This window comes from Chroicocephalus ridibundus, chromosome 14, assembly GCF_963924245.1.
Source record: "Chroicocephalus ridibundus chromosome 14, bChrRid1.1, whole genome shotgun sequence".
Taxonomy (NCBI): Eukaryota; Metazoa; Chordata; class Aves; order Charadriiformes; family Laridae; genus Chroicocephalus; species Chroicocephalus ridibundus.
This window is the reverse complement of record NC_086297.1, coordinates 1,548,405-1,575,392: the sequence shown is the minus strand read 5'-3', so window position 1 is coordinate 1,575,392 and position 26,988 is coordinate 1,548,405. Positions and strand designations below refer to the sequence as shown.

Sequence of the window (26,988 nt, the reverse complement as noted above, 5' to 3'; positions counted from 1 at the left end):
AGATAAGCAAGCAGGCAGATCAACACTGATATAAAAATGCTGGATATAAAGAGATTCTTTGTCAGCATCAATTGGAACAATTTGTAAAATGGCCATGAGCAAGTTTCCCCCTTAAAGCAGCTTTAAAAGCTCAGGGTATTACAACTATCTGTTCATATAATCCAGGTATTTATACAACCCAAATATCCAAAATCTGCAAGTGACTGCTTGCACATTTCTTTCAGACACCTGCATAGCGCTTTCGCAAATTGGAGCTGACTGCTTTTGAAAAGTTTCCCAGAGATCCACTCTCCCCACTTATTCGTCCAAGTCTAGAAGTGCTAGAAATTGGTTTTGTATGACTCTAAGACAAGGAGCTCCAAGGAGCAATACCATGCCCCCAGACTACTATTTTCACTAATCTCCACCTTCAGTTTGGAGAAAGAAGTCAGGCAGCTCCTGGACTGTTTCAAGGTCAAGACTTTCTTCTCTTTCAGAAGTAAAGCAAGAAAGCAATTTGCATTTAGAATGGTGACAGGCACCAAAACAGCAAGAGAAGCACCAAGGAGGACACAAAAAAGTTAACATTCTCTTTTATCATTTGTTTTTACTGAAGAGAACTTAGCAAAACATTGAGTGTAACAGCCAAGATTTTTAAATGCTGTCATATCCCTCTGGGTTGACACTAGTGTAAGAAGAATAAAGATTATTTGGTAACTGAGTAAATTGACAACATGAAAATACGTGACACTATTTTCGAAAAAACAATGCTGAAGTAGTTCATTAGAAACCAGCTCTTATCCCTCCTAACTTCAGCTGCCCTCTTCTCCCAAATACAACTGAGTGAGCTCTCAACATGTGAGAATAAGCAGAAAATGTGAAAGAAAAAAAAAAAGAAAAACTCTTTATTGAAATAAAAGCTCATCTTAATAAAATTAAATGGTTATATTAATCCTAATCAAATAGGTTAAAGATTTGACGGTACAGGGGAAAGGGTATAAGAAGAGACAGAACACAACAGAAAAAATACATCAAAATATAGCTACAGAGAGAAGGAACTTCACTAGGACCTTAGAATTATCATGGACTAATAATAAAACCAAGGGAATAAAGCCTTATGTAACAGTAGTCTTATATTAAAATAAAATTTAAATTCATCTAATACATCTACGTCCAAAATATTTGATTAACTGCTCAGGAACAACACATAAATCAAGCCCCGCATATTAAATTTTTTCATGCAAACATCAGAAAAGATTAACACAGATTTGCATTGATCTTAGCTAGCAATTTTTTCACCTGTCCTTACAAAAATATATTCACTGCCTCACTGTATTTACCTCTTGTGCTACACCAGCACAAAAATATAGAGGATATGTTCAAATCCTAAGAAACTATGATAGTTTGAAAATAGATTTGATTTTACAGAAGTGTTTTCAACAGTGGTTTAGAGTCTAAAAAAAAAAATTCAATACAGATTAAAGTCCTCCTAGTTGTAAACATGGAAAGCTTTGGGAAAATATCTTCTACATTTTTGCTGAGATCCAATAAATACTAGTGATGAAGTTGTTGAGCTGTGCGAGAAAGAACTCCTCGTTATTCCATCCCCACAGCAGATTCTCTTTCAGATACCTTAGTTTTGATATATCACAGTCAGGACAAATCTCAGCATTGTAGCAAAAGTGCCGCATTCACAAACAGATTCTAAAGCCACGGCTGCACAAGGACATAGGCCAAAGTACTGCAGAAGCTTCCACAAAGGCAGATTCTTTCCTCAGCAAAGTAAATTTGCAAAGACATGCTATTCTTCCTATGAGGAAGAGCCATAGAGCTGGTCTAAAGATCTAATTATTAAAAGGATAGGAAAGAAGTTAAACACACTGAAAAGCCTCTTGAACACTTCCAAAAGGAAGCAAAGTCTGGAAAATAAATTGTTGAGTTGTATTAATGGCTGTCAAACTCTGTATTCCTTAAAAAAAAAAAAAAAACACAAAACAGAAAGCCAAAGTCTTCTTTCATTTATACAAGCATAACTTCAAAATACTGCTATCAAGAAACCAATATATAGCTTGAATTTCTACCCAAGACATTTGGTTTTGACCAGCAGGTATTATTATCTTGCTTGATTTATCAGTAACTACATTAAATACAGTAAGATTATTATTGTTATAAAATGAGGCGTGTTTAATGTTTTCTTCTCAACATGGCATGTATTCACAATTAACCTTTCCAAGCTTTACCATTTCATTTCTAAAAGACTGATTCCTACAGAAAGTTTTGTTGACTAAATTCAGAGATGCAGACTCCATTGCTAAGGACTTTTCAATTCAGGTCAATAAATAAATAATATATTCTGGTTTTTTTACCCCAAGATTCCAACTATTGAGACGTGCTTCAAGGTCACTGTCATCCAAAGAAATGGTTTTTTTATGATGGTGGTCCTGGAACATAAAAAAGTCAAACAAAATATCAGAAGAGCTGGCAAATACATAGCCTAAAATAAAAAAAGCTTCTCATTAGGCTTGGCCATGCCTACACTGCAGTTCCTAATAGCGTCACGATACCTCTGACAGCTTTAGTCTAAATAGCTCAGCTATTTGTAGGATACTGTGCTAAGAAAGGAATTCAGAGGATAAATTAGCCTGCCTCCTCACTCACTCTAATGTTCTTTATTTCACTTATTTCCAAAGCAACAGCCTGCTTTACAAAGGGCGAGTTTACTAAACAAACAAAAAAAAAATATATATATTCTTCAGGCAACATATTTATTCTAGAAATGAGCCGTCTCCACAGTACATTCGTGGGGCTAATCCAGAATTCAGAGCTCACTTGATCAGACCCCAAATTAAAGAAAAAAAACAAAAAAAAACAAAAAAAAACCACCAACCACAAAACACAAAAACCAAACCTTAAACGAAACGACAGCAAGGCAGTGATAGTTATAATGGACAGAGCTGCAAAAGCAGAGGACAGAGTAGCTGCTGCCCAGCTCAAGGCTAGGGGTCCTCCTTGCAAAAAGAATTTCCAACATTCAGCAAGGAGCGTAGTTATTGTTGGTCAAGGCTGTGTCTTTCAGAAGAAAGTTATTCCTGTAGGACAACAGTAACTACTGATTGTATTAAGTGTATCAAATAGGGGAGCTGGTACAGAAAATTTTCCTTAACTGAGATACAATACTATTCAAAAAAAACAGAACACTGAAGCATGAATTACTTTGTCTCATTACGTTTTGTTAGCAAGAGGTTTGTGTATTGGCATGCAAGCACCTCTTCTTTAAATCTGTTCATTCATTATGAGCATACAGTGAATGAAGCTTTGACTTCAGTTAATCAACACTTGGTTGAGGCAGTTCTTAATGTTTCTTAAAAGACTCCCTGTTCCCCTACCTGGGCCTGAATTATGCCAGAACATCTGTGCGTCACTGACAACAGAACAAGATACTATTTGTTCCAGCCAGCCAAATGTTCATCAAACTGTTTGGCAGAGCAAGAGAGGATTATTTCACTTAAAGGCCCTTTTAAAGCTGTAATCACAGTAGAATCCAGTATATGGAGCTGAAGAACAATGAAGTGCAGTGATTTATCTAACATTGCCCTGGAAGCCTGTGGCAGAGCCAGGAACAGAAAAAAAAAAAAAGCCAAACCAACAAAAAAATAAAACAACATAAACTCAAAAAACTTTAAAGCCCCAAATCCAGATTTCAACTGAAGGAAATCCTTTTCTTTACAATAACTGTTCCATAAGAAATATTTCTTTAAGTCAAGTAAAACAAACAGGAAATCAATACGGAGAAATTTAGTAAATCCAGCATCTGTTTTTATTTTTAGTTATGGTATTTTTAAAAAAGTTACATTTGTATATATACAATCAACACACACATTATAAGTACATTCATGCCAACCAGAGTCTAGAGCAGAGGCATTCAATTTTCACCCAAGATCATTTGTAGCCTGCCATGATAAAGCATCCCCCTTGACAGTCCTCTACTCCAAATGCACAGCAGAATGCAAAACTTCCCCAGAAATCAAGCTTCCAGTTTACCCCACTAGCACTTCATGTCCTCATAAGTTCTTAATTGTGCCCAGTAAAGAAGAGTAAGAACAGTCCATGTGAATTGCTCAGGTGTCAACAGCCCACTTCCAGCTGCAATCTTTCTAAACTGTTCCTCTGATACAATCAAAAAATAAGCACGGACAGACTGACAACGTACATACAGCAAATTCAGCGGTTCCTGGAGGAATGAGAGCTATTACCGATGCACTGGCTATGGTGAGGGAACCACAGGAGAGAGACCTCTCTACTAGTAAAGACTGGACACTACAAGGCTACAGAACACATTCATGAAGGACAACAGCAAACTTGTTGTATAACATAAATTTGTCAGGGGTAATTTTCAGTTTAAATGTTTGCAATAATACATACAATATCATTAAATATTTTGGACTAAAAGGGTTTTACATAAAGTCTGTTTAGTGTCCTTCCCTCAGCCATAACGCTAGTTGTGGAAAGCTTCATAAAACAAACTGTCCAAAATTCACTCTTCCAGAGGTCAACCATCGTTAAACAGAGCCAGAGAGATCTATGCAGCTTTCTTTAATCTACTATTGCAAAATACAAGATGATGTCAATACAGTCAGTTTGCCAAGCCTAGGGAAAGCAATGCAGCAGACATTAAACATACTACACTAAACAGAGGTCAACCATTAGGCTGAATTGAGAGCATCCTACAATAAATTCTTTTCCCCTGCACTTGCAGAGGGCAGATTTTCATGAGCTTTAGTCCTTCCTATCACTCCTTCCCAAATGTCTGCACTTGTACGCAGGGATCATGACTCACGCAATTAGAAATAACAGCTTTACAGGGATATACAAAAACAATTCATTGAAACTAGAGTAAGTTTTATGACAAAAAGGAGAAGCATCTTACAGACAGTGGTGTGGCTAGGTTATCTTCACCCATCCGGTGAGGAGGACTCATAGAATGTGATCTTGATGCTGGCTTCTCACTGTACTTGAATCTTTCCCTGTTATTAACAAAAAGAGTAAGCAGAAAGAGAAGAATTCATTTTCAACAACTTGTGGCACACAAAGGATGTTAATCTTAAAACAAAATCTTTTAAAATATGTAAGAGAAAATAATTGTCAAGATGTAAGGATCAAAAATAGTAGAATAAAAAAAGAAAAATTTCTTATTAAAAGCATGTTAAAGGCAAACAAAAGCCTTAAGCATTCAATTAAAAAAAACAACAGCCAAAAAAACCCCACACCAACAAATACACCAGAAATATATTAAAAGGCGTTCTTCGCATTTCTCGGTTGCTACGTGACCTAACATATCCCCACAGATTTTAGAATAAATCTAAGTTAACTGAGAAGGCTGATCTATGAGACCGTTTTTGAAACAAAATTACTCAACATATGAGACAGCATAGGATAAAGTCCAGCAACTCAGCAAAGAAAAAGGAATGAAGGTGATAGTTGGCAACACCATAGGGGAGAAGACTTTGGGAAGACCGAAAAAATATGAGGTTAGCTCAAGGTGTATCTTCATATAACATACAAACGTTAAGACAAAGGCAAGAACTACACACACAGCTCAATAGAAAAGCATAACAGAAAGGCCAGGGTGGAGAGTAACATGTCAAAGAAACAAGTCATAAAGACTGTATTAGTTGCATTTCATTTCTGCTCTGTTTTATGGACCAAAGTGATATATATGGGGGGATGGTAAAGAAAGGCCCACAAGACTGTTGGACTCGAAGTATCTTGAAGGTCTTTTCCAACATAAATGATTGTGTGACTAAGACAGGATACAAGTACAGCACGAACAAGTACTCTGCCCAGTAGAGAAAAAAAGTGGACAGGGATTTTTTTTGGACAACCTTTTGTCATATATAAAGCATTTGAACAAAAGGAAATTAAGAGTAGCAGATCGGTGAAGATAACCGTCACTGATGCACCTGGTCAACAGACCTTTCTCAACTGCAGAGCAGTGAAAGAAAAGAATAGCCTGGAACAAAATAAAATAAAATAAAAATTATAAAAGTTTATTAGATAGGTTGAAACAGCAAGAGATCCAAAACAGTGGCAAAACACCCTTCAGTATATACTCCAATGTCAAATCCACACGTATTAAAGTAACTAAAAGCTCTTATTAGTCCATTCACCTTCCTATGACTGGCTATATTCTATTAAAATCAAGTCAGACCATTAAAATACTTTTCATTCTTTCCATCCGGCAGCAAATTAGACAGGAGGTTATGCCAAAAAGACACTGAGACAAATTAAGTGTTTATGAGCAGAAAGACAACTGTTGGATGTACAATGTAAACTAGTCACTTCTAGGAAGGCAAACACAGAGAAAGTTTTCATGAAGCACACCGCCCCAACTTTCACCAAAACAGCAGGGAACAGTGAAAAATAACAACTGGGAGCATACCTTCCCTTCCAGCCCCAATAAATACCAACAACATACATGGACACAAAATAACAATTACAAAGCAGTAAATAGTTTAGATAAGCAAAGTCTTAGAGGTAAAAAAGATCAAAAGAAATATAATAGTACAATGAGTGTCTCTACATTCCAAATCACACATTTCTTACCAAGATTTCATTTGACACTTTCATTATTATCTTTCATTAAAAGGAGACAAATCTTTGCCTGTCAGTAAATCTGCACTTTTATCAGGCTTCTTTTCTGAACAATACTTAGGTTACCTAATATCTCAATAAAGTTCCCACTGTTTAAAGTGAGAGAAAACAGAATTCATGCCCCTTTCCTTAAGATATTAAGGAATATCAATAAATTTTCAAACCCAAGTTACCAGTAATATTTTTAAATTGACAAAATGGGGAAAAAAAAGTCTAGATATATTCATAGTTCTACCTTTGCTATTTTGAAGAGAAACTGAAAATGAAGTTGCTTTACTTGATCCTACAAATAGAATTTGAAAAGACTGTTAAGGATGGACCACAATTTTGCTCATATCAAGCATATGCTACCCATTCACGCCCTTTTCCAGCCTTCTGCTAATATAAGTCAGGCTCCAGAAATCACAAGATTATTTCTTTGTCCTCCCATGGCAGGTGAGTGGAGAATGGTCACAGTCTTGATGCCAGCCCTGTGACCTCCTGCTTCAGCCAAAATAGTGAGTTAGCATGGGAGAAGGAAGCAATTTGCTGCTAATAAAGGACATTAGTAAATAATTTCCTATTAGGAACAAAGTAAGGGAAACTCACTGGTTCCTTCTGGTGCAGCACAGCTACACACTAATCTTCAAGAACGTTTTTCAGGCATCATAATCTATAAACATAGAGTAGAATTTTCCTACAGGGTCAGAAAGACCGGGTTTCTGTTCAAACCAAACTATACATTCCTAAAACCAATTTTTTTACGTTTTAAAATAAAAGATGCACCTTTCGAGCACCAGTTGGCTTGGTCTTAATCATTTACACCCTAGTTTGCAAGTAAGATTTGTCTATCTACTTTTTATTTAGCCAAACAACTTCTTATAGAAAAGCCAAAATCTTCATACATAGAAGTATGTGTATTGCAAGATAAAAATAACTGTGAAAGAGACTTCCCCATTTGTTTGCTTCTTTTAAAGGAGTGAATCTTGAGATAAATAAACATCAAAAAATATTCAAACATTTCTCACTGATATTATCTATTTTACCCTGAGAAAATGTTGTAGTCTATCTGTAAGCATTGAGTCACGGTTGGAATGCAAAATTTTCATCCAACTACATATATTGCATGCCTATGGGTGCAGGTTTCCTAATGCACGTTCTGAGGAGAGGGGGAAGTATAATGTAACAAGATCACCATCTGCTGGCGCTCTCTACAAACTGCAGATTTCAGAAATTTTTTAATACTTTACATCTTTACTTGCACTGACAGCTCATTCAAAAATGTAAATACAAAGAAAGACAGGATCTATATGTTGAGTATAGCTAACATCTTAATATAGACACATGTAAATAAGTATTAAATAAGCTATTTGTACAAAGCATAACAGCCGAACATTTACCATCAGTATGTCTTCCTGCGTAACTCACACAGTTAACAGAAGTTTCACACTGCTATGAAGATTTATTTTTGCAATCTTCAGAGCTATCAAAACTTCTAATTGCCAACATATAAATTCATATTTCCTTAGACACAACTCTATTCTTGGTATGAGTCCCCATTAGCAGAGCCGTGCCCATACAGCTGAGTTTCACTTCCAGATTTCATTAAACCAGTAACTTATTCCATCACATTTACTTGCTTCTCTTGGCATGAGATAATATGCAATACGGGACTCCAGAGAACTCACCAGAGCCTTGGGAGCCATCTGTTGATCACCAATGTAGGCATTGCTACAGTCTCACAGGACAAAAAAATGAATTAAATAAAGCTTCACTACCCCACCCACGTTTTAGGGAACTTTGCCAGACCAAGCTAAATCTTAGGTTCAGACACTGAATGGGAAATGGGGTCAGATTTCCAATGTTCTACTATAATTCAGGTAACCAAGAGAGGAAAAAATGGCAAAGAATACAAGGGAGGGAGCAGGCGGAACTGTACCTCAGCCTTCCTCAAACAGGGACAAGCACCAGTTGGATGCAGAGGGAGGAGTATGCTGCCACATCACACTCAAATAACTCCCCAACTGACAGTACAAGGAATTCAGAGGAATTAAGTATATTTTTGTGCCACAAATATGGCCTCGTAGAGATGTCAATATGCTAGATTGGGCCTAATAGTTGAGAGTTGCGCTGATATTCCTTTATTTCTTCTAATACCCAGAGTGATACTTTACCATGATGGTGCTACTCCAAGCAACCAAGACAACCTGATCAGATCCATGCTGAGTACCTTGACATGGCACAACGCTATCTAACACAGATTTAGCTGAAGTCACAAAAAAGCATTTCTAAAGCATAATATATTCCTTGTTTTTATAAGGTCAAACTTAATTTTTTTAATTTAGGGTATTTGGACAGCTCTTCTTAATGGTTCTTTGTATCACTGAGCCTAAAGCAGTAATATGGTAACGCAGCTCGCAATTTCTCCGTTCACCACCTTTGTTCCTTAAGTCTGCTATCAAAACAACAGGCTCATATCAGATCACTTGAGTGTACGCAACCAGAAGATCCCTAACTTTTAACACTGTAGGACTTGGAAAGAGGAGATGCATCAGTCCTAAGAGCAACTTTGTAAATCAGTATTAGAATTACATGTAGTTAATGGATACATAAGAGGAAAAGTTTTAGGATACTCAATATCAACGTGATGTAACTTGCAAGAGTACCTATCTGTCATCTATCCAATCACAGCTGAAAAATTTTAAAATGCAAGACTCGACACTGTGATATACAACATAAACGTTAGTGTTCCTAAAAAAAAAAAAACAAAAAAAAAACAAAAAACACACAGCTAATGATGGCCACTTATGAAAAATATAAGTGAACACATAAAAAAGGCATTAGACTTCTGAAACAAAACCTGAGAGCATATTTATAACACAATGAAACCAAACCAGAAGTTTCATATAGAAGTAAAGCTCCTGCACAGAGCCTGAGTTTTGAATAATATTCATGCCCTTCCTCTAAGAGCGCTTTTTTCACCAAGGATTTCAGAGAGTTTAAACATTAACTAAACTTCAAAATGAGCAAACAAGAGGCAATTCCATCCATGACTGAAACACAACCACATTAAAAAAAAAAAAAGGAACACAGATCTTGATAATCAGTGCAAAGTTGCACTGCATAAGAAAAACTAGAAAGAAAGTAAACATTTAAGAGCAGAACACAGATTAAGCTAAAATTTACCTAAAATTCGCAAATAATAGGACAGGAAAAAAGCCTATAATTTTCAACAGTGTTCACTGACCAGCTTGGCACACTTTCAGTACTGCAGGAACATTTTTCTAAGCCAAAAGGAAAACAAGCCTTAATAACCTGATACATTTCATCCCTTTACCTGCTTTGTAAACCACTCTATACCCAGCTGATTGGAACTAAGGATGCAGCTTAATCTTACTGGCTCTTGCAAAGCTACAAAAAGAGACTGTCTGATGGATTGCCATAACAAGGTACAGCTACATACTCAGAATTCTGCTGCAAATAAGCAAAACTGGATTTTTTGCGTTATCCTAATGACAAACATGCAGGATCTAGGCACAGGGGATGCTAGTCACCAACAAAGCACATGTATTTGTAGTAGACAGCATGATATAAATCAAAACATTTTAAACCAAATTCGGAGAGAGATTGTTCAGACAAGGATGGAGTCATTGCAAACAACTCTCCCCACACGGGAGAACAAAACAACATGGCAGGGTATCCCACAGGCACCAGCTCTGATTTTTAGCCTCCTGAGTTTAAACAAGTACAGCTGGTCTGGTCTGACCTTCTGTAATCCAAGATCCATGAAGCTTGCAGGAAACGTGAAGAAATCTTGCTATTTCATGAAGAAGCCATGACGAAACACAAGACGAACAGATAAGTGTTTAATAAGAACTAACATGCTCGCAAGAAGATGGATCAAATCCCTCTTTCTTTGTGCGCATCTAACTTTTCTTCCTTTGTCACAGAAGAGCAAAATTTCCTTAGCTGCAGGAAGCCACCATTCTGATCCCTCTAAAACATCTGTGAGCAACAATGATAGAACATCCTGTAAATCTACCATCTGTATGCTGGTTTATATTTCTATTCTCTATAGAAAAAAGCCATTAAAAACTATTTTATATAAAAGCTCCTTTCAGCATTATGACCTTGGACTATTTTTTTTTTTAAATATTATACGTTTACTCTCCCCACATTTTTATCACTTGCTTACTGTACATTCCTTTTATTTTGAACTGTATAGAAATAGTGAAGATTAATCCACCTCGGCTTTATTACTTAATACCACTTTCCAGTTTCCATACATCAGCATGCAGAAAATAGGACTGTACAAGAACTCCAAAGGGACAGCAACTGTTTTGATCTATTTTAAGAAAAATTTGGCCCGAGACTCTTCTGCATCTATACAGCCTTTTACCACATCACTTCTTCCTTACTGCCTGTCCACACTTGTCTGTGCTTCCCTCTCCCAGTTTTTGTATGAATTTTGTATGAATTCTGCCTCTTGCCTTGTGACCACCGTGCTTTGCCACCATAATATCTGAGGTCTGAAAAACATAACCAGAGTACCAGCTTATTTGACAGATATTTAAGAGCGTCAGAACAATAGCTATTATCTACATTTGAAGTCTACAGAGGATGTTACCAAGTCTATAGAGTGTTAAGATGGAGACCAGAATGGCGCAAAAAAGTTATTATTTCTTCATTAGCAAACAGGCTCTTCATGCAAGTCATGAGTACCCCATGGCTATCACCAGTACAAATCACTACAAAGCCCTCTCTTCAGTTGCTGCTACACTTCTCAAACTATTGGTTTGACCTATTGATTTTCTGTGCTAAGTGTCTGTAACTGAAAGGGAAGGAGAACAAGACAAAAGGTAATAGAGCTATGAGACATGGAAGAAGACTTACAGAAGCCAGAGAAGAAGACGTAATGGAGGAGTGTAATGACAGAAAAGTACAAAAGTTATCATTAAGTTAGTAGCTATTACCACAGTTTCTGTATATGAAGTACAAATGCTGTATTCAAGTGAGTCCATGAGAGTAATAAATTCATACATACAAATTCAAACATACAGACAGAGCTTATCCAATCCAACATCCATTAAATATAAATCAAATACCAAATAAAATAAATACAGAAATCTTACCCATACGTAAGTGGTGTTGCTGAAGATGATTCCTCTTTAGAAGATACCTTCCATGATTCCTCATGCTTAGATTCACCGTTCCCTAGTTCTCCCATTACCCAGTCAGGTAAGCAGTCTGGGCTACTGCTCCGAACTCTTGTAGAATTTGGTTCATCAAAATAAATTGACTATAATTAAAATAAATGCAAAATCAACACTAGAACATATTTACATAAATATATACTTTACACTGTTAATGTCATTTCTTGCAGGGATATCTGCAGTATAAAAACTCTTTTTCCAATGAAGTCAATGAGATGTACAAATATTACCTCCCCAACCCACGGAAATTAGTACAACAGGAAATGAGGTAAATGTTTTCCAGTACTTTACTTCTCTAACTATGGGAAATTTTAGCGTAAGTTAGGACTGTTATCTCACTAAAGTTGATACCAGTGATTGACACAGTATATTTAGGTCTTCAGAAAACAAACTGCAAGCTTAACACCACTTACGTGAAATACCGTTATCTTTTCTTTCATAGAAAGACTACTATAGTCACCTCAGACTACTACAGTCACCTCATTTAAGCACATTTTTCCTTTCACAAGAACTATCTGCTGATTAAGGCAAAACATAACCTCAAGAGTCCTTTATTATGTATTTTCAAAGAATTAGACAGAAGTTATCCTTCTGTTCCTTAAGAACACCTATTTTTGTAAATCGTCTTAATCACAAATTTTGAAGAAGAAACAGGTCTCAAGAGGTTTTGCACACTGAAAGATTTTTCCAACACCAATTACAAGATATGCAACATAAATGCCTGTATTTACCACATGGAATTCCACTCAACTCATTCAGAATTGTTTTTCACATTCACGTGAAGTTACACCCACCATGTATGAAGGTAAAGTTTTCAGTATTCCTGCTTCTGGTTTATGTGTAAAAGGACCTTCCAGCACACCTCGCTTTAGCATGTGGAGCAAAAGTTTTGCATATAGGTTCCGATTCTTCCTTCCCACTATTCCTGTGCCTGCTCCTGAGGGTTCGCATAGTTTTTTAATCCACAGCGCACATCTTTGTCGTTCTAAAAATATAGATATATGTAATCACCATACATATTCAGAGCAAATCAAACACCAAAAAAACAGAAGCCATCACTGGTCACCGATTTTGTAGATGTTTCCTTTCTATCCAAAAGTTTAAAGCAAAACAAACAAAAAACCCCAAATGACCAAACCCAAGGAAAAAAATGCTTAAATACTTTGATTAAAAGTAAGTATTTAACAATAGTTCAAATTTACATCATCCGGAAATGTTTTCTATAAATTCATGCTTAACAGAAGTTTACATGACTTCTAGAAATAGCATGTTTGGAATCAATCTCTAAGTACAGAACACAGAAGTCACCAGAAGTTCTGAACTCACTGCAAGAGCTGCCGTTAACTACAACATGCATATTGCATAAGTGTTAATATTTTAAACACACAATAAATCTTCGTTAATTTAAAAAAAAAAAATCTCTATTTACACAAGCTTTGCTACCAGATGATGAAATTATTCATTTGATTAAATGTTTACAAGCAAGGTCTTAATTTGTAGGGTTTATGCCCTTAATAATAACCAGTTTGTTCTAATCTTTATAAAATATCATTTATTAATTGCTGTTTATATTACTGCTCGTTCCTAAGCCGAATTTTAAAAACCTTATCTCTACAAAACATTTGCAGTTTTGTAAGCACAATCTCAAAACAAATGCCATTTAGAAGCTTTTCATTTCTACTGAATTAGCTTTTTTTAAATAGAAACATTAATGTATTTATGGAAAAGCACATTTACATCACCAAGATAAGACAGATAAGCTCAAACAACAGCAATAGGTACCTAAAAGTCCAACTTTAGAAGTTGTGTAAAACCCCCCCTCAAAACAGTGCCTTGTTACATCAGACATTATGGGTCTGGTTAAAGAAAGTGACAGAAGTACACATAATTGTTATCAGTAACCTAGAATTTTGTTATTAGCATTTCTCAATATGTAAGTTTTACCATATTTACCTGACCTATGCTGTAGTTTTAGAACATAAGGCTTCATATCCACAACACAGTGATCAAATTCTGCATCTAGTTTTTCCCATATTTCCTCTTCACCATCCATTTTGAAAGAACACAAAGTAACCTGCAAAATTATTCACATTGAAGTAGAAAAGATCAAATACCACTATACATTAGTCTCTGTTCATCTTAGGCCATGCAAAGACATGCTTTGGAGCTATACAGAAAATAAACTAAATATTTTGCTATGTTCAAATAAACACAAAAATAAGAGTGTTTCTTTGCAAACCACAGATATTCAACATAATCTACAAGAACGTGTTTGTGCAGATTTGAAAATGAATAGTCAACCACACAAAAAGATATTCAATTACACACAATTTGTATAAAACACATAAAGGCATTTTTGTCATAGCCGCACATATAAAACACCGAAATGAATTTGTCATAGCCACATTCATAAGTTTCTATTCCTTAGAATTAGTATTATTTTTTTAAAGAGGAAAAAGGAGGAAAACTAGCAAATGGCCTACGAGTTACAAGTAGCAGAACCAAAAAATGTGAGAACTGTTTTGTAAAGAGATATTGAGAAGAACGCTCTTTAAGGTCATCTGCCACTAATTTCCCAGCGGAAGTATGCATCTTTTTAGTACATTTGAGCTTACAATTAGCACGTTTCTTTGCTAACGGAAGCTGAACACCACAGCTGAAGCCGTGGCGGCCCTTCCCTGCGGACAAACCCCGTTATCCCCCACCCCAGCCCGCGTCCCCCGAGCGGCGGGGCCCGGCCCCGCTCCGAGCTCCAGCCGCCTTCCCTGAGGGGCGAAAACAACCGGTTTCCCACCCCTCTTCCCTCAGGGCCTTTATCAAACCGCTTCCTGCGAGCCCCGTGTCTGCCCGGGGCTGATGTGTAGCGATTTACCACAGCGAACGACCAGTTTGCGGAGTTTGATGCCACAAACCGCCCCCAGGCCCTGCACCCTGGCCGGGCAGCCTCCGGCCAGCCTCCCCCGGCCCCTCTCCCCACACTGCCCCCGAGACACACCGCCACCGTTACCTCGCTCTCCGAGGGAGCGGGGGGCCGAGCCGGGCCGGCGGGTCCCGACCCCCCTCAGCGGGGGAACGGCCGCCCCACACAGAGCCGGCCCGGCCGAACGGTTCAAACCGACCCCGCTCCCGGCGGCCCCCGCCGGCCCCGCGCGTTTCCGTTTCCGCGGGTTACCAGGCGACGCGGCCGGCGACAGCCGGGCCCGGCCCCGGGGCGGGGAGCCTGGGGCGGCCGGTCGCCTCGGGGCCGGTCTTGAGGAGGGCCCTGAGGGGAGGGAGCGAGCGGTTCGGTTTGGGCGGGCTGTTCGTGCCCTCAAGGCGGTACGGAAGAAACTCTTGGGCTTGAGAGATTAAAACTGTGTGGAAGGTGGTCCTGTTACACCGCAGAAGCACAGTCACTGCCTGTGGTCGTTAATTAGCGTCTGAAGCGATTAACGTCGCCTCGCGCACGGTCGGCAGGGGCTGTCCCAGCCAGGCCCACCGCACTGAGCTCTGCAATCATCACTACAACCAGCACTTCTGCCCAAAAATACATATGCGTACATAGATAAATATTTATTGATACACCCAGTCATCCATGGACATTAAGAACCTCAAGAGGGCCCAGCAGTGCCTGAGGGAGAGCAAGGGAGGAGTGGGAGATGCCCGACATTCCCTGAGGGGCCCTTGTTAGTCTGGGAAGCGCCGCAGGAGAGCCTGGAGGAGAGGGGACGGGGCAGGAGCGGCGGGAGAGAGCTCTGGGTTGTTTGGGGTGTGTTCCTTTGTTTTAATTGGTGCTGGTTGGATATTGGCAATGTCTATTTCCATATAGAATCACAGAATGGTTTGGGTGGGAAGGGACCTTAAAGCCCCCCCAGTGCCACCCCCTGCCCTGGGCAGGGACACCTCCCACCAGCCCAGGTTGCTCCAAGCCCCGTCCAACCTGGCCTTGAACCCCTCCAGGGATGGGGCAGCCACAGCTTCTCTGGGCAACCTGGGCCAGGGGCTCACCGCCCTTACAGTGGAAAATTTCTTCCTGAGATCTAGTCTAAATCTGCCCTCTTTCAGTTTGAAGCCATTACCCCTCGTCCTATCACTACATGCCCTTGTAAAAAGTCCATCCCCAGCTTTCCTGTAGCCCCTTCAGATGCTGGAAAGGGCTCTAAGGTCTCCCCGGAGCCTTCTCTTGTCCAAGCTGAACAACCCCAACTCTGTCCCAAAAATCTGTCACCGGCCTTACTGTGTGTGTAGCGTCTAAAGTGCTTTTATCTCAAATAAGTAAACTCTTCAGCTCTTCTAAGCTTGATTCACATGCACATATACATCAAACAAGAATTTCTTACATGTACGGTAGAAAATTGGCTGTTTTCTTTGATTTCTCAGCAGATCTTCAGCAGAAGTGATTCTGCATTAGGGCTCATTCAGTGACAGCTGTGACAGCCACACTCATTGCCTACTCATTGTGCACATAGCTCCTTAAATCAACATTTGCACAGAAGCAGTGCAAAAACCAGTGATGGTGTATTTAATCCATGGTAGAACCTCATGAGTAGATTACAATTAATATTTATTATCTTTAAATTCCAAATTTAAAATAATTGTCATTTGAGATATCTTTGAAGATATGACAACTTTTAATCTGTTTTAAAATAGTGGTAGATTGTTGCAACACAGTAAGGCTACTGGGTGGCTCACTTGCACAAAGAGCTGAACTTCACAAACTTTTCACCTCTGAATCACCACATAAGATATTCAGATTTGTCCTGGGAATTTCGTAATAATTATGAAAGTCAGTCCAAATCACAGGAGACAGACAACAGTTTTGTTAGTTGGTAGGATATGAAAGGCTGAACAGACTTAACAGCATAACTCTTTCCAGGTAGGTTTTTCAAGGGCAGCACATCAGCGTATTGGCCAGGTGACATGGTGATAAGTTTGCATTTTTATCCAGCTTTGCAAATCTGCTTTTTGACAACTGAAAAGGGTTGGGATTTCTAAGCTAACTTTTTTGTATGTTGTTGCTCATGGATTCATATCTGCACATTGCCTTCAGATTTGAATATATCTCTGTTGTGCTCATCACAAAATACTTTGAAAAACTGAACTTGCTGGTATAGGTGAAAAAGAACATGAGACAGAGCAGAACCAATGAAATTGGAACTAGTGCTGCAGGAGAAATGTCTTGAGGGAGTAGATCCAGCTTCTGGGTCTCCTTACCAACGCGGAGCAGGGTGGCCAGAGAGGTTGAAGCCTACCTGCATTGATTTGGACAATTGCATAACTTCTGTCCAAAAAGAAAGAAAAACTAAAGATTCAAGAAACGACCGAGGTCTTGTCTCCAGCCAAAGCTGCAGCCTGGACGTGATGAGTACTGGTGTGCGCTGATCCTCCGGAGGAAATCACTGTAGACACACGATTGTAGGACACATAGCTATCCCAACCACAACACAGAACAAATTCCCCATTTGAATTGTAAAAATACCTTCATTTAAGTAAAATACATTCAGTACTTTTTTTTTATCTCATTTTACCATGTTCTCTTATCTCTGTAACTGTCTCAGCAGGTTGCTACAAGTAACATGAGCACAGCTTAAGGCATTATTTCAAACATCTTAAAAAAAAAGAAAAGGCAGCTTTCACTCACTCGTCCCAGCCTTTGGAACACCTCTGCTTGTGATACATTTTTCAGACCTTCTAAGCAAACCTTTCATGTCTGAAAAGTTGTGACTCACAAACGCCACACCACTTCAAAGACTTATCAGGTCACAGATTTTTTCTCCCTCTTCTTGCTTCAGGAGAATAGATAGTAAATTCAGCGTATGAACATTGGCTCCTAAGGGTGATTCTTTAAAATATTCAAATACTGCAGATCCAGCTAGGAAGTGGGGCCAGCTGACGTGATCAGTTGTTATCCTGCTGCACGGGTAAGTAGAACTGGGAAAATTTGCTTAGAAAATCTGAATGTTCCTGGGGCAACTGTTATTGTGCAAAATACAAGTCATTTCAGGGAAAAGTAGCGTTTCTGTGGCAGTGAATGCTAACATCACTTATGCCAACTTCACAGGGTGTTGCTGTGAAAGACAAGTTAATATTAAACTGTGTTTGGTATCTCAGCTACCATCTTGAACATCCCGACCCCAGAGGTGGATCCACACAATGTTTTGACTGGATTTCCAAACACATAGGTTCCTGCCAGCTGATCTATGTGTGTGTTAAAAGCAGTCATGAATATCTTGGCCCATAAGTCAAACGTCATTCAAGGACCCCGGTTAAACATGTTAGGAACCGAAACACACTGCGCATTGTACCAGCAAAATACCCTCTGCAGTTGCTAGCCTGAATTTGCCTGTCTGTCTCTACATTAGGGAATTCGGGAATTCAATTACTGATGGGTCTGAAGTATTAAATACTCAATAATAGCTGCCTCGGTCTCTCCTTAAAAATAGGAAGTATAAGAACAAATTATATCAGTCATACTATTAAAATATGCATGTGTAGCCTTCAAAAAAAAAGGACAGAGTGTATTCAGAGTTTTTTAATGGTAGCTGTAGGGTCTTACAAGTAGTTTGATCTTATTGTTAAATGGTCCTTTTAAAAAGTTCTACAGTAGCTTGCTTACTGTGTAGCTTGCTTCGGCTTTTAATCACAGCAAAAGCTTTTATACTTCAGAGGGAACCACATATGACTCATCACAATTTATTATAAGTACAACAAATATTCCTCTATTTCTAGTATGTTGGAATTATCATTACTTTTTCTGAATGGAAATGCAGACATAAGCACAAAACTTGCCAGAGTGGATCATACCAGGAAACTACTTGTATCATAAATCAAATTAAGAGTACAGTTTACTTCAAAGCTGCTTATGACCAGAAATCATAACTATTGCTCAATGGTGTACCATGCTCTTTTTTTTAAAAACAAAGGAATCAGTTACATTGCGTAATATTGAAACAGTGATAAAAATTAACAGTTGTTTAAAACAACAGTTTCAGGTGAAGTTAAAATCTCAAAAACATAAATAGTCTTACTAACTTCAGAAATTATTTTTTTAAAGTGTAAAAGAACCCTTTATCTGATGGTATTGACATTTAACCCGTGTTTGGATACTTGTCTTCTAAACTTGTTTGGAAATCTCAGACTTTCTACTTATGTAAATTCTGGAAAATCCTAGGCTGATGACCCTCTGTCTAATTAAAGGTCCACTCCCTATCACAGGGGAGCGGTAATGGAATCAGAACCCAGCTAATTACTAATGATGAAGGCCTTTCTGTATAAATCAGTTAAGAGCTAAAGGATTTGATTGGTGATTAGGTAATGTTAAATAAGAACACACTATTGGCTGAAAATTACTTTATTGTACAGGGACTGCTACTGAGAAAGTAATTTGCAATTGCATAAATGTTGGAAATACGGAAAGAGAAGCAGTATTGCAGGGCTTTTGAAGAAGGCAGAGAAAAGAGAATGGAAGTTAAGGGCTGCAATAATGTGTCACAGCTTGTGGAAGAGGCTGGGAGGGATGGTGGTAGGGATAATAGCTGAGGCTGCGTTCACAGAGAGTCCAGAGTTCACCTGGAAATTTACACTCATGGGATCTAAGTTTTCCTCTCTTACATGTAATGTTTTGTTTCAATAAGGCAGAGATTTAGTACTGTATTACTTCTCTGATTCATGCTTCATCTTCGCATGGTTTCATGTCTGATGGGTCCTTCTTCACAAGAGTTGAAAAAAAGCCACGTTCTGGTGAACAGAAACAAGAAGATCTGAGGTTAAATACTTGAAACATGGGCTATCTGAAAACAATACGTCTCATGGACCCTGCCAGGTGAGCAATGAATATTTGCATCTTTGTAAAACTGCTAGAAGAAATGCAATATTTTAGTTCTCTTTTAATGAAAGCTAAGCTACATCCATCAGAAGCTAAGCTGAATGTGAGGAAAGGTGTTTTCATCATGCATAGGCTGTGTTTTTTCCTTCACTTGCAAATAACAATAAAACTGACAAGGAATATTCTACGCAAGGAATATTGATAAAACAAATGCAAAGCGTTTCCTCTTGCTAACAAGCTTCAGTATCTAGTCTATTTATCCGAAGAACCTGTGTGCCTGGGAAGGAGTTCCTCCAGCATCAATTCCTCACTGCAGCTGGCAGCTGCTTTTTAACGCTCTCTAAGTCAGAACCCACGTGTTACGGGTCAGCGTAAGATGGGAGTAATGCACCAGAATGGGAGTGAACACGTCAGATTCTCAAGGCTGCAGGAATGTTCAAGCTTTTTTCCCCTGTAGAAGGTGTTGATCCAAGGATTCATGAAATCCCAGAACGCTTTACGTATGGCGTTTTGTTTGAGCTAGGCCACCTCTAAATAACGCCTCCTAAGAACAGAACAGGGACTAAAGCAAAGCTCTGGTGCAAAAAGGGAAGCCTTGCTGTGCCTTCTCTCAGGCCATGTCTTCCTAAATACCCAAGAAGTTGAGTATAAGGCAGATGAATTAGCCAGTCAGATAGGGCTCGAAGATGTATTATGACCTTGCCCCCACATAAAGTACTTGTTATTCCACCAACAAAAGCTGTTTTATGTTTAGCCTAGCTTGTACCTTTGAAACAGGCAGGAAGAGTAAGGTTGCCATCCACACATGGAACAGCTACGGTATAGGCACAGGATTTTTCTTTATTCTTGCAGAAGAAGGATATAGTTTCACCATGCTGAATGCCTTCCTTAAGGTCATTCTGGACTCTTTTCTTCTCACCATTGTATAATACTACAGCTTTCTTAACTGGTATTTTACATGGGCCTGTAAAACAATCCAGTTATAAGCAATACATAAGGATAATTAGAACTCTATTTTGAAAAGTGGGCAGATTAGAGCCCATCAGAAATCTGTACAGCTGACATTTTGGAATGAAAAATAATTTGTCCCAGATATACGTAGTGCTTTTGCTGGTATTCCAATGCTGAAGAAATTCAGAACCTTAAGTATAGGGTGAAAAGTTTCCAGTGAAAATCCAGCCTCAGTAAAATTTCTAATTATATTAAGAAGAGAGGAAATACTCAGGCGAAATAAAGCTCCATGGCTGATTATTGCAGTCAATTCAGATACATCATGTCATACAACATTCAGCATTGGGAGTCGTCTTAGATTATCAGGGCCTTGAAATTACTATTTCGGTTTTCTTTCAAGGACAGGCCTTGCACAAAGGTGTAATAGCTCATCAACAATCAGAGCAGTGGTCTTTTAGGAAAATTCAATGGGATATGTGGTTTCTAACAGATAGCGCATGTATACCTTTACAGGTTGGCTTTGTGGACCAGTTTCCAGTCTTTTCACATCGGGAATGCTTAGGCCCGTCCAGCACGTAGCTGGACTGGCAGCCGAAGCTGACGCTTTCATTATAGTGGTATGTTCTACGGACAGCAAACTCTATGAATCCATTTTCTATTCCTGTTGGCGTGGGGCATGTGACAACTGCGGTACAAAAGCAAAAACAAAGCTTTATCAATGTTGCGGTTCTAAAAGACACACTATATACTTTGAAAAATACATAAAACTTTCATGGTGGTTCATTTCAGTCTCTTGCACAGGAAAACATAGCCAGAGGAAAGATAGTTTAAAAAGTCACAATAAATAAATATTACTTGTTTTAAATACACATCTATTGCAATCGCCCGTTACATCCAAAAGACTACTTAAATGTGGCATAGTTTCACTGAAACCAGTAAAGTTCTTAAGGGTAAGGTTGTCTATTTCTTAGATTAATCCTACCAATTAGTGGAATCGAATGGTGGCTGTGCTCTGGAGGGCAGGCTCTGATTCCGCACTGTGAACTGCCTTTAGCAGGTTTTGTTTATATAACCTTTATACCTGCAGTAAATATTTCGTCAGTCCCATGTTGCGTGCAATCATGTTAGCAATCACCTTGCATTCACGAGCCTAACTTTCAGAATAATTCTACTGTATGGTTGTATTAACAATTGTAAAAAAAAAAAAAAAAAAAAACACTAACATTGTTCATATAGTTTTATATATACAATTCTAGGGAATATTTTTAGGTGTTAATAAAAGTAAGTGTCTTACCCTTGCACTCTGGAATGCTGCTCCAGCTCCCGTTGGCCATGCAGGTAGCTGTCTCATTCCCAATAAGTGCGAGAGGAGGTACGCATTCAAAAGTAATTGTGTCCAGGAAATTAAAAATCTTTCCAGGTTTTACATGACGGTAAGAAAGGACTCCAAGTTCCGGAAGCGAGGGAGGTGCGCAAGTCACCGCTAGAAAAGCACAGCATTCATAGAAATTAAAGCTTAAAGATTAAATTATTACTAGAATCACAGGAGCAACATGCTTATAACCACATTAACCCACACCGCCCTTTACAGAAGCGCAGCTAACAAAACAAAAAATTCAGATTAAAAGTCTCAGGAGCCTTAGAGTATGTAATACATTATTTTTGCTATGTTTTCAAACAATATTATGTAATATATTGCTTTTTCAGTAAAGCGCTTATGCAGGACAGGTTATAGCGAAACTGCGTATAACGGTTGCACAGGCATGAACATATCCTCTTTTTATACACGGGGAGAATGAATTTGAGTGGATAAGCATCTTACCCTCAGCTGTAAATAGCATCCCTGATCCTGGCCTTTTGTACAGACCTTTAAACTCTATTTCTCTAAAAGTAGAATCCACACATCTAAACCCAAACATACAGGGTTCTTCTTGATTTTTCCTGACCATTTTTTGCACGGCAGTATAGGAGGCCTCTGAATAAGAGTATATGTAATTCTGTGCAATGTAAAGGAATCTTTCTGTAATAAGAATAAGGATAGAGTAGTTCTTTAGTATTTAAACACGTACGCTGACACTGTGGAAAAGTGCCACTCCACTTTCCATCTGCCATGCATTGGCTCGTTCTTGTCCCAATGAGGGTGTAACTGAAAACAAAAAGACCTGGTTATCAGAAAGCTTAATGAACGCAGAGAAGAATCGAGAAGTTCTTTGCAAGAAAGATTTCTCACAAACAGACTTAAGAGCCCAGTTCTGAAATCTTTATTTCTGGCACTTACTGACCTCAAAAGAAGTTTAGATTCAAACACAAAAACTAGTTAGTATTCGAGTGTTGCAAGAATGGAGACAAAAGGCCTGATACAACAAGATGTTTTGTCATTTCATCTGTATGTTCTGTCTTAAATACAAATTTCTACAACTGATTAATACTGTGGATATATGTAAGTAGTGAGCATTGCTCACACTTACGTATGTGTGTGTATGTACATTAGCAATCACAATGGGTGATTGCTAACGTAAATGTTATGGTTTCTTGGGAGGAGTTCCTAGATAATTACGGCAATTAGGATCACTTCTGCAAAGGACTCAGCACTCTCAAGTACTAAAGTGACTGAGGCGCATGATTTTTTTAATGCCAGGTAGCCCAATTTTATTTCCATATGCACTCTAAAAGCATCTCTCCTACCCTCTGTATTTATATTATTGGCACTTACTCTGCATTTTAAAGAAATGTTCATCATGTATCTATCATTCCAGTATCGCACAGATGAAAACCAGTAAATTAAAATTAGCAAAATTAAATCAAGTCCAGTTGCTACATTTGGTGTCATAGTTGAATTTATTTATTCCTTGTCTTGCTCCTGTTTCGCAGAAGGAGGTAGCTGAGGCTGTTGACACTCTTCAGTGAACTCTATGCTATGTCTCACCTATGACCTTCACAGGTAAACACTGTTTATTAATTAACTACCCAAATAAGATTAAAGGTATGCTAATATCAAATATTTCTCTGCATTCACTATAACTATTTTTCTTTAAATGTATCCTCATTTCTAAAACAGGCAAGTAGCCTTGAGTAAAAGTGCATTTGCTCCGGAGACCAAATTAGGATTAACCTCATGTTTTCATTTACTGAGCTTGGAAATGCATAGAAACAAAATTTTCAGTCTGCAGAGCCTAACAGCGTAACAACTTAGATGCAGATTATCTTCTCTCTGCTGTAGGATTTCACCTCATGATGTAATAAGAGGATTTAAAAAGCAGGGAAAAGCAGTCCAGAATAAATCTTTGCATAAAATCTCTGCTATTTTGATGGTTTTGTATCTGTAAGACATTGCTTTGGAGTAGCAAAGCTCCAAGATGTTATAGCCAAGCCTGAACAGACGAGGATCACCAGATACGCAATTTTGTTTTTTAGTTTTTATGTGCAGTTTTCTAAGTTCCCTGGCTTGCAGTGCTGGAGCAGGTGATAGTAGAATGTAATGGTGTAGTTCAGGTTATTTATTTAACAGCACGAGGAAGGGAACGCTTACCCCGGTTCACATGAAAAACTTATAGAACTCTGATAGTGGAAGTCTGTAAAATCAATTTTTCCATGCTGCAAGGGTCCAGGAGTGGGACATCTCTTTGCTGTTAATTAAAGATAAAAAAAGGATATTATTTCATGAGGCATGAAGTTAGGATAATGGAAATTAGTTGATCTTATAGGGATCCTGGTGTCTTTCACATTTCTCCACTTCCATGTACTACATTTCATATGTCTAGCTCTGGTGTTTCTCTCAAAATATAATAGTTTTTGTGATGAAGTAATTTTTAATACTTGATTGTCTGAGGAAAATAACTTCTGTGCAATGAAATGATAAAAATGAACAAAGAGGGATACAATAAATGTAGGTGTTATCAAACAGCATACATCATTAGAGTATAAGCTCTGCTGGGCTGAGTCAGATTAAGGTTCACCTTGTCCTGGTCCAGTTCCATCACCATCCGGGAGCAGAGGCTTAAGGAAAAGCATGGGACATGTATGGGAAGATCCTTCCCCTGCTGCTTACCCCTCTTCTCCCCCACACCCATCTGTCTTCCAACAGGTAAGGGAAGAACAATTGGAAAACAGAAGTGTATCGGTTTAAATATATCAGATTAGTCACAAGGACTACGAAATACCCTTTTCAGGTCAGCGTATGGCAGGTCGGTGAGATGGCGCAAAATCGCGGAATAGCATTTATTTTGTTTTACTTACGTAGGCACAGCAGGGTATTGAGAGGCCACTTGCCCGTTGGGAGGCAGGTGTACTTCCTTTGGCCAGAATTGGGGACGAACCCAGGCCTACAGGTATATTCAATTTCTTCACCCACATCGTACACGCTTTTGTTTACATCAATTGTGGCAAAAAGCACTTCTGGTGGCCTGGGACAGACTGGAGGAAAGGAGACGCTTTACAAGAAATTGGGCAGAAAGTTGGAGTTGTTTTTATTTCTCAAGTGGAAGCACAGGTTCCTGTATTATCATCAAACGTAGTATGTTCCTGCACCGAGCTAAACAGTCCTTCTGGGATCTATGGCTGCGTAACTTGCTGAGGCAGCTGATGGCTGCTGTAGGTATTAGCCAGAAAAAAATGTGCTCTCCCTCTTCCCCTCGGCAGCTCTATCAGTGGCCCCTGTTAGATTTTGTGTCACTTTTTTTTTACTAAAATTGCCTTTTGCTTCAAAATGGATTTATGAAGGTATTCTGTAAAGTGAGTCAATTATGGTAAGTTATCTTGGACAAAAGAGGGTGAGAGGGACTTAGAAGCAAATTAATGCATTTCATTTTTAATCTAAAGTAATTTGGTGGGGTCAGCCTGAAATAAGATGATTTTTTTTCCTAAGTTAGTTTATTTTTCTCTGGTTTCCCCAATTTTTCTGTTCAGTGGGGCAAACACTCTGTTACATTAGACAGTTCTGATTCCAAACCAGCTTTAACATGTTGACAGCGTGAACAACTCATCACCCGGAGAGCGAGAACAGGAGGGGAGCAGCAAGGGAGGAACGGAGGGTGCAGACTGCCTTCCTGCCAAGGACATGGAGAGAGGCTCCTGCCGAGATCGTGGGGAGAGAACAGAGGAACACCAAGCTCGTGCTGTAGAAATGCACAGCAAACAGAGGGAGAGAGAACATGACACAGTGCCCATAGCCCTTGGCGTGGGGAAAGGAGGAGAAAAGCAAGGCAGGAGCTGTGCCGGGCAGCCCTGGGGCGGAGGGGAGAGCGAGGTGAGCAGGGAGTTGGGCAGAGGGACGGAGCGAGGTTAGGTCCTGGCACACGCGATGCCCCTGGCATGCAGGCAGCCCGGTTTCCACAACGTCTGTCAATATTTCTTCTGGTTTCCTCCATTTAATGCTTTTGTATACAGCAATTCATCTCACTGTAAGAAGCGATGGAGGAAGGAATGGAAGGGAAAGAGAGGAAATAGCTTTCAGAGAAAATTCCCCTTCAAAACACTTGACCAGAATTGTCTGAAGGCTTTAAAATCCTGTTGCTTTCTCCAGCTTCCCTCATTCACGCTTCAGGATAGTACTGGCTGTTAGAAAGTGGAAGGCGCTTACCTTTCGCTGCAAGAGCGCAGTGGCTCAGAGCAACTACGCACGCAACCAGTGCCAGGGAGTGCATTGCTGCCAGTCCGCCAGCCCAATGACCCTCAGTCCAGCGCTTCTTCTCTTAAAAATAAAGGCATCCACAAAAGGATGGTTACATATTAACTCTTTGTTTTTATTCCCATCCTAGTAAACAGAAGAGAAAAGGTTCCTTGTGTTGCTTGTGATAAAGGATGAAACAGCCATCACATGTTGCATTCGTACATAATGCAGGAATTCAAATAGCAGTCTGGGCTGAAAACATCTCCTCTTCGCTTGTCTCTGCAGAGCATCTCCTCTTGGGACCGATGTTTTTGAAAAAACAGTCTTATCTTCTCAGCATCTTTAGAGGACGAGGATGTTTGGAATATGATATTGGATCAAATAATAGAACTGTAAGAAGCTTGTGTTTATCACTCGAGCATGTACACTTCTAAGTACAAAGATTCCTGAGAGTTATAGCAAAATCTTTCTAAGGCGAAATGAAGAGTGTTGGAGTGACATTGGTATTGTCACATGCCTCTGGTGATGATACCAACTTCATGCCAGTTTACACCAGATGATTAACTGGCCTGAAACTTCAGGCTTCAGGGGCCTATTTGATCAGATTCACGCCACCAATAAGCATCTTTCAATTAACAGATAACTCAAAGCAGCGGAGAGAGCAACCAACACTGCAGGAAGAGTGAAATAATGGTTCTAGACTGTGCTTGTTTGTGACAAGGGGGTCAAACTTAAATCGTATTTTTGGGTGGTATAAAAACTTGTTTCGGTGCTGTAATTTGGGGTCATCAAGTGAAAACTCC

The 26,988-nt window shown here is 39.0% G+C and overlaps 2 protein-coding genes across 7 annotated transcripts in view; both read right to left on the bottom strand.

Moving 5' to 3' along the window:
* CEP112 (centrosomal protein 112) overlaps positions 1-14,996 on the bottom strand; it is a 204,123-nt gene extending 189,127 nt beyond the window's left edge. For 2 of the 6 annotated variants that reach the window (XR_010073347.1, XM_063352596.1), the window contains exons 1-7: positions 14,830-14,996; positions 13,776-13,896; positions 12,617-12,807; positions 11,742-11,908; positions 11,100-11,138; positions 4,907-5,003; positions 2,346-2,420 (exon numbers count right to left, since the gene is read on the bottom strand). Coding sequence is in view for 5 of the 6 variants with exons in the window: in XM_063352596.1 (XP_063208666.1) it covers positions 2,346-2,420; positions 4,907-5,003; positions 11,100-11,138; positions 11,742-11,908; positions 12,617-12,807; positions 13,776-13,875 (669 nt within the window). In the remaining variant the exon portion in view is untranslated. The remainder of the gene's footprint in view (positions 1-2,345; positions 2,421-4,906; positions 5,004-11,099; positions 11,139-11,741; positions 11,909-12,616; positions 12,808-13,775; positions 13,897-14,829) is intronic. The other 4 variants (XM_063352600.1, XM_063352598.1, XM_063352597.1 and 1 more) reach the window with 4 other exon arrangements.
* A 4,140-nt stretch (positions 14,997-19,136) lies between these two features.
* On the bottom strand, positions 19,137-26,311 carry APOH (apolipoprotein H). Its single transcript, XM_063352344.1, has 8 exons — positions 26,156-26,311; positions 24,814-24,990; positions 24,107-24,203; positions 22,647-22,723; positions 21,872-22,060; positions 21,083-21,262; positions 20,393-20,590; positions 19,137-19,538 (listed from the first exon to the last, which is right to left on the bottom strand). The coding sequence occupies exons 1-8, from the start codon at positions 26,217-26,219 to the stop codon at positions 19,468-19,470; spliced, it is 1,053 nt and encodes a 350-aa protein (XP_063208414.1). The 5' UTR covers positions 26,220-26,311; the 3' UTR covers positions 19,137-19,467.
* Positions 26,312-26,988: the final 677 nt, after the last annotated feature.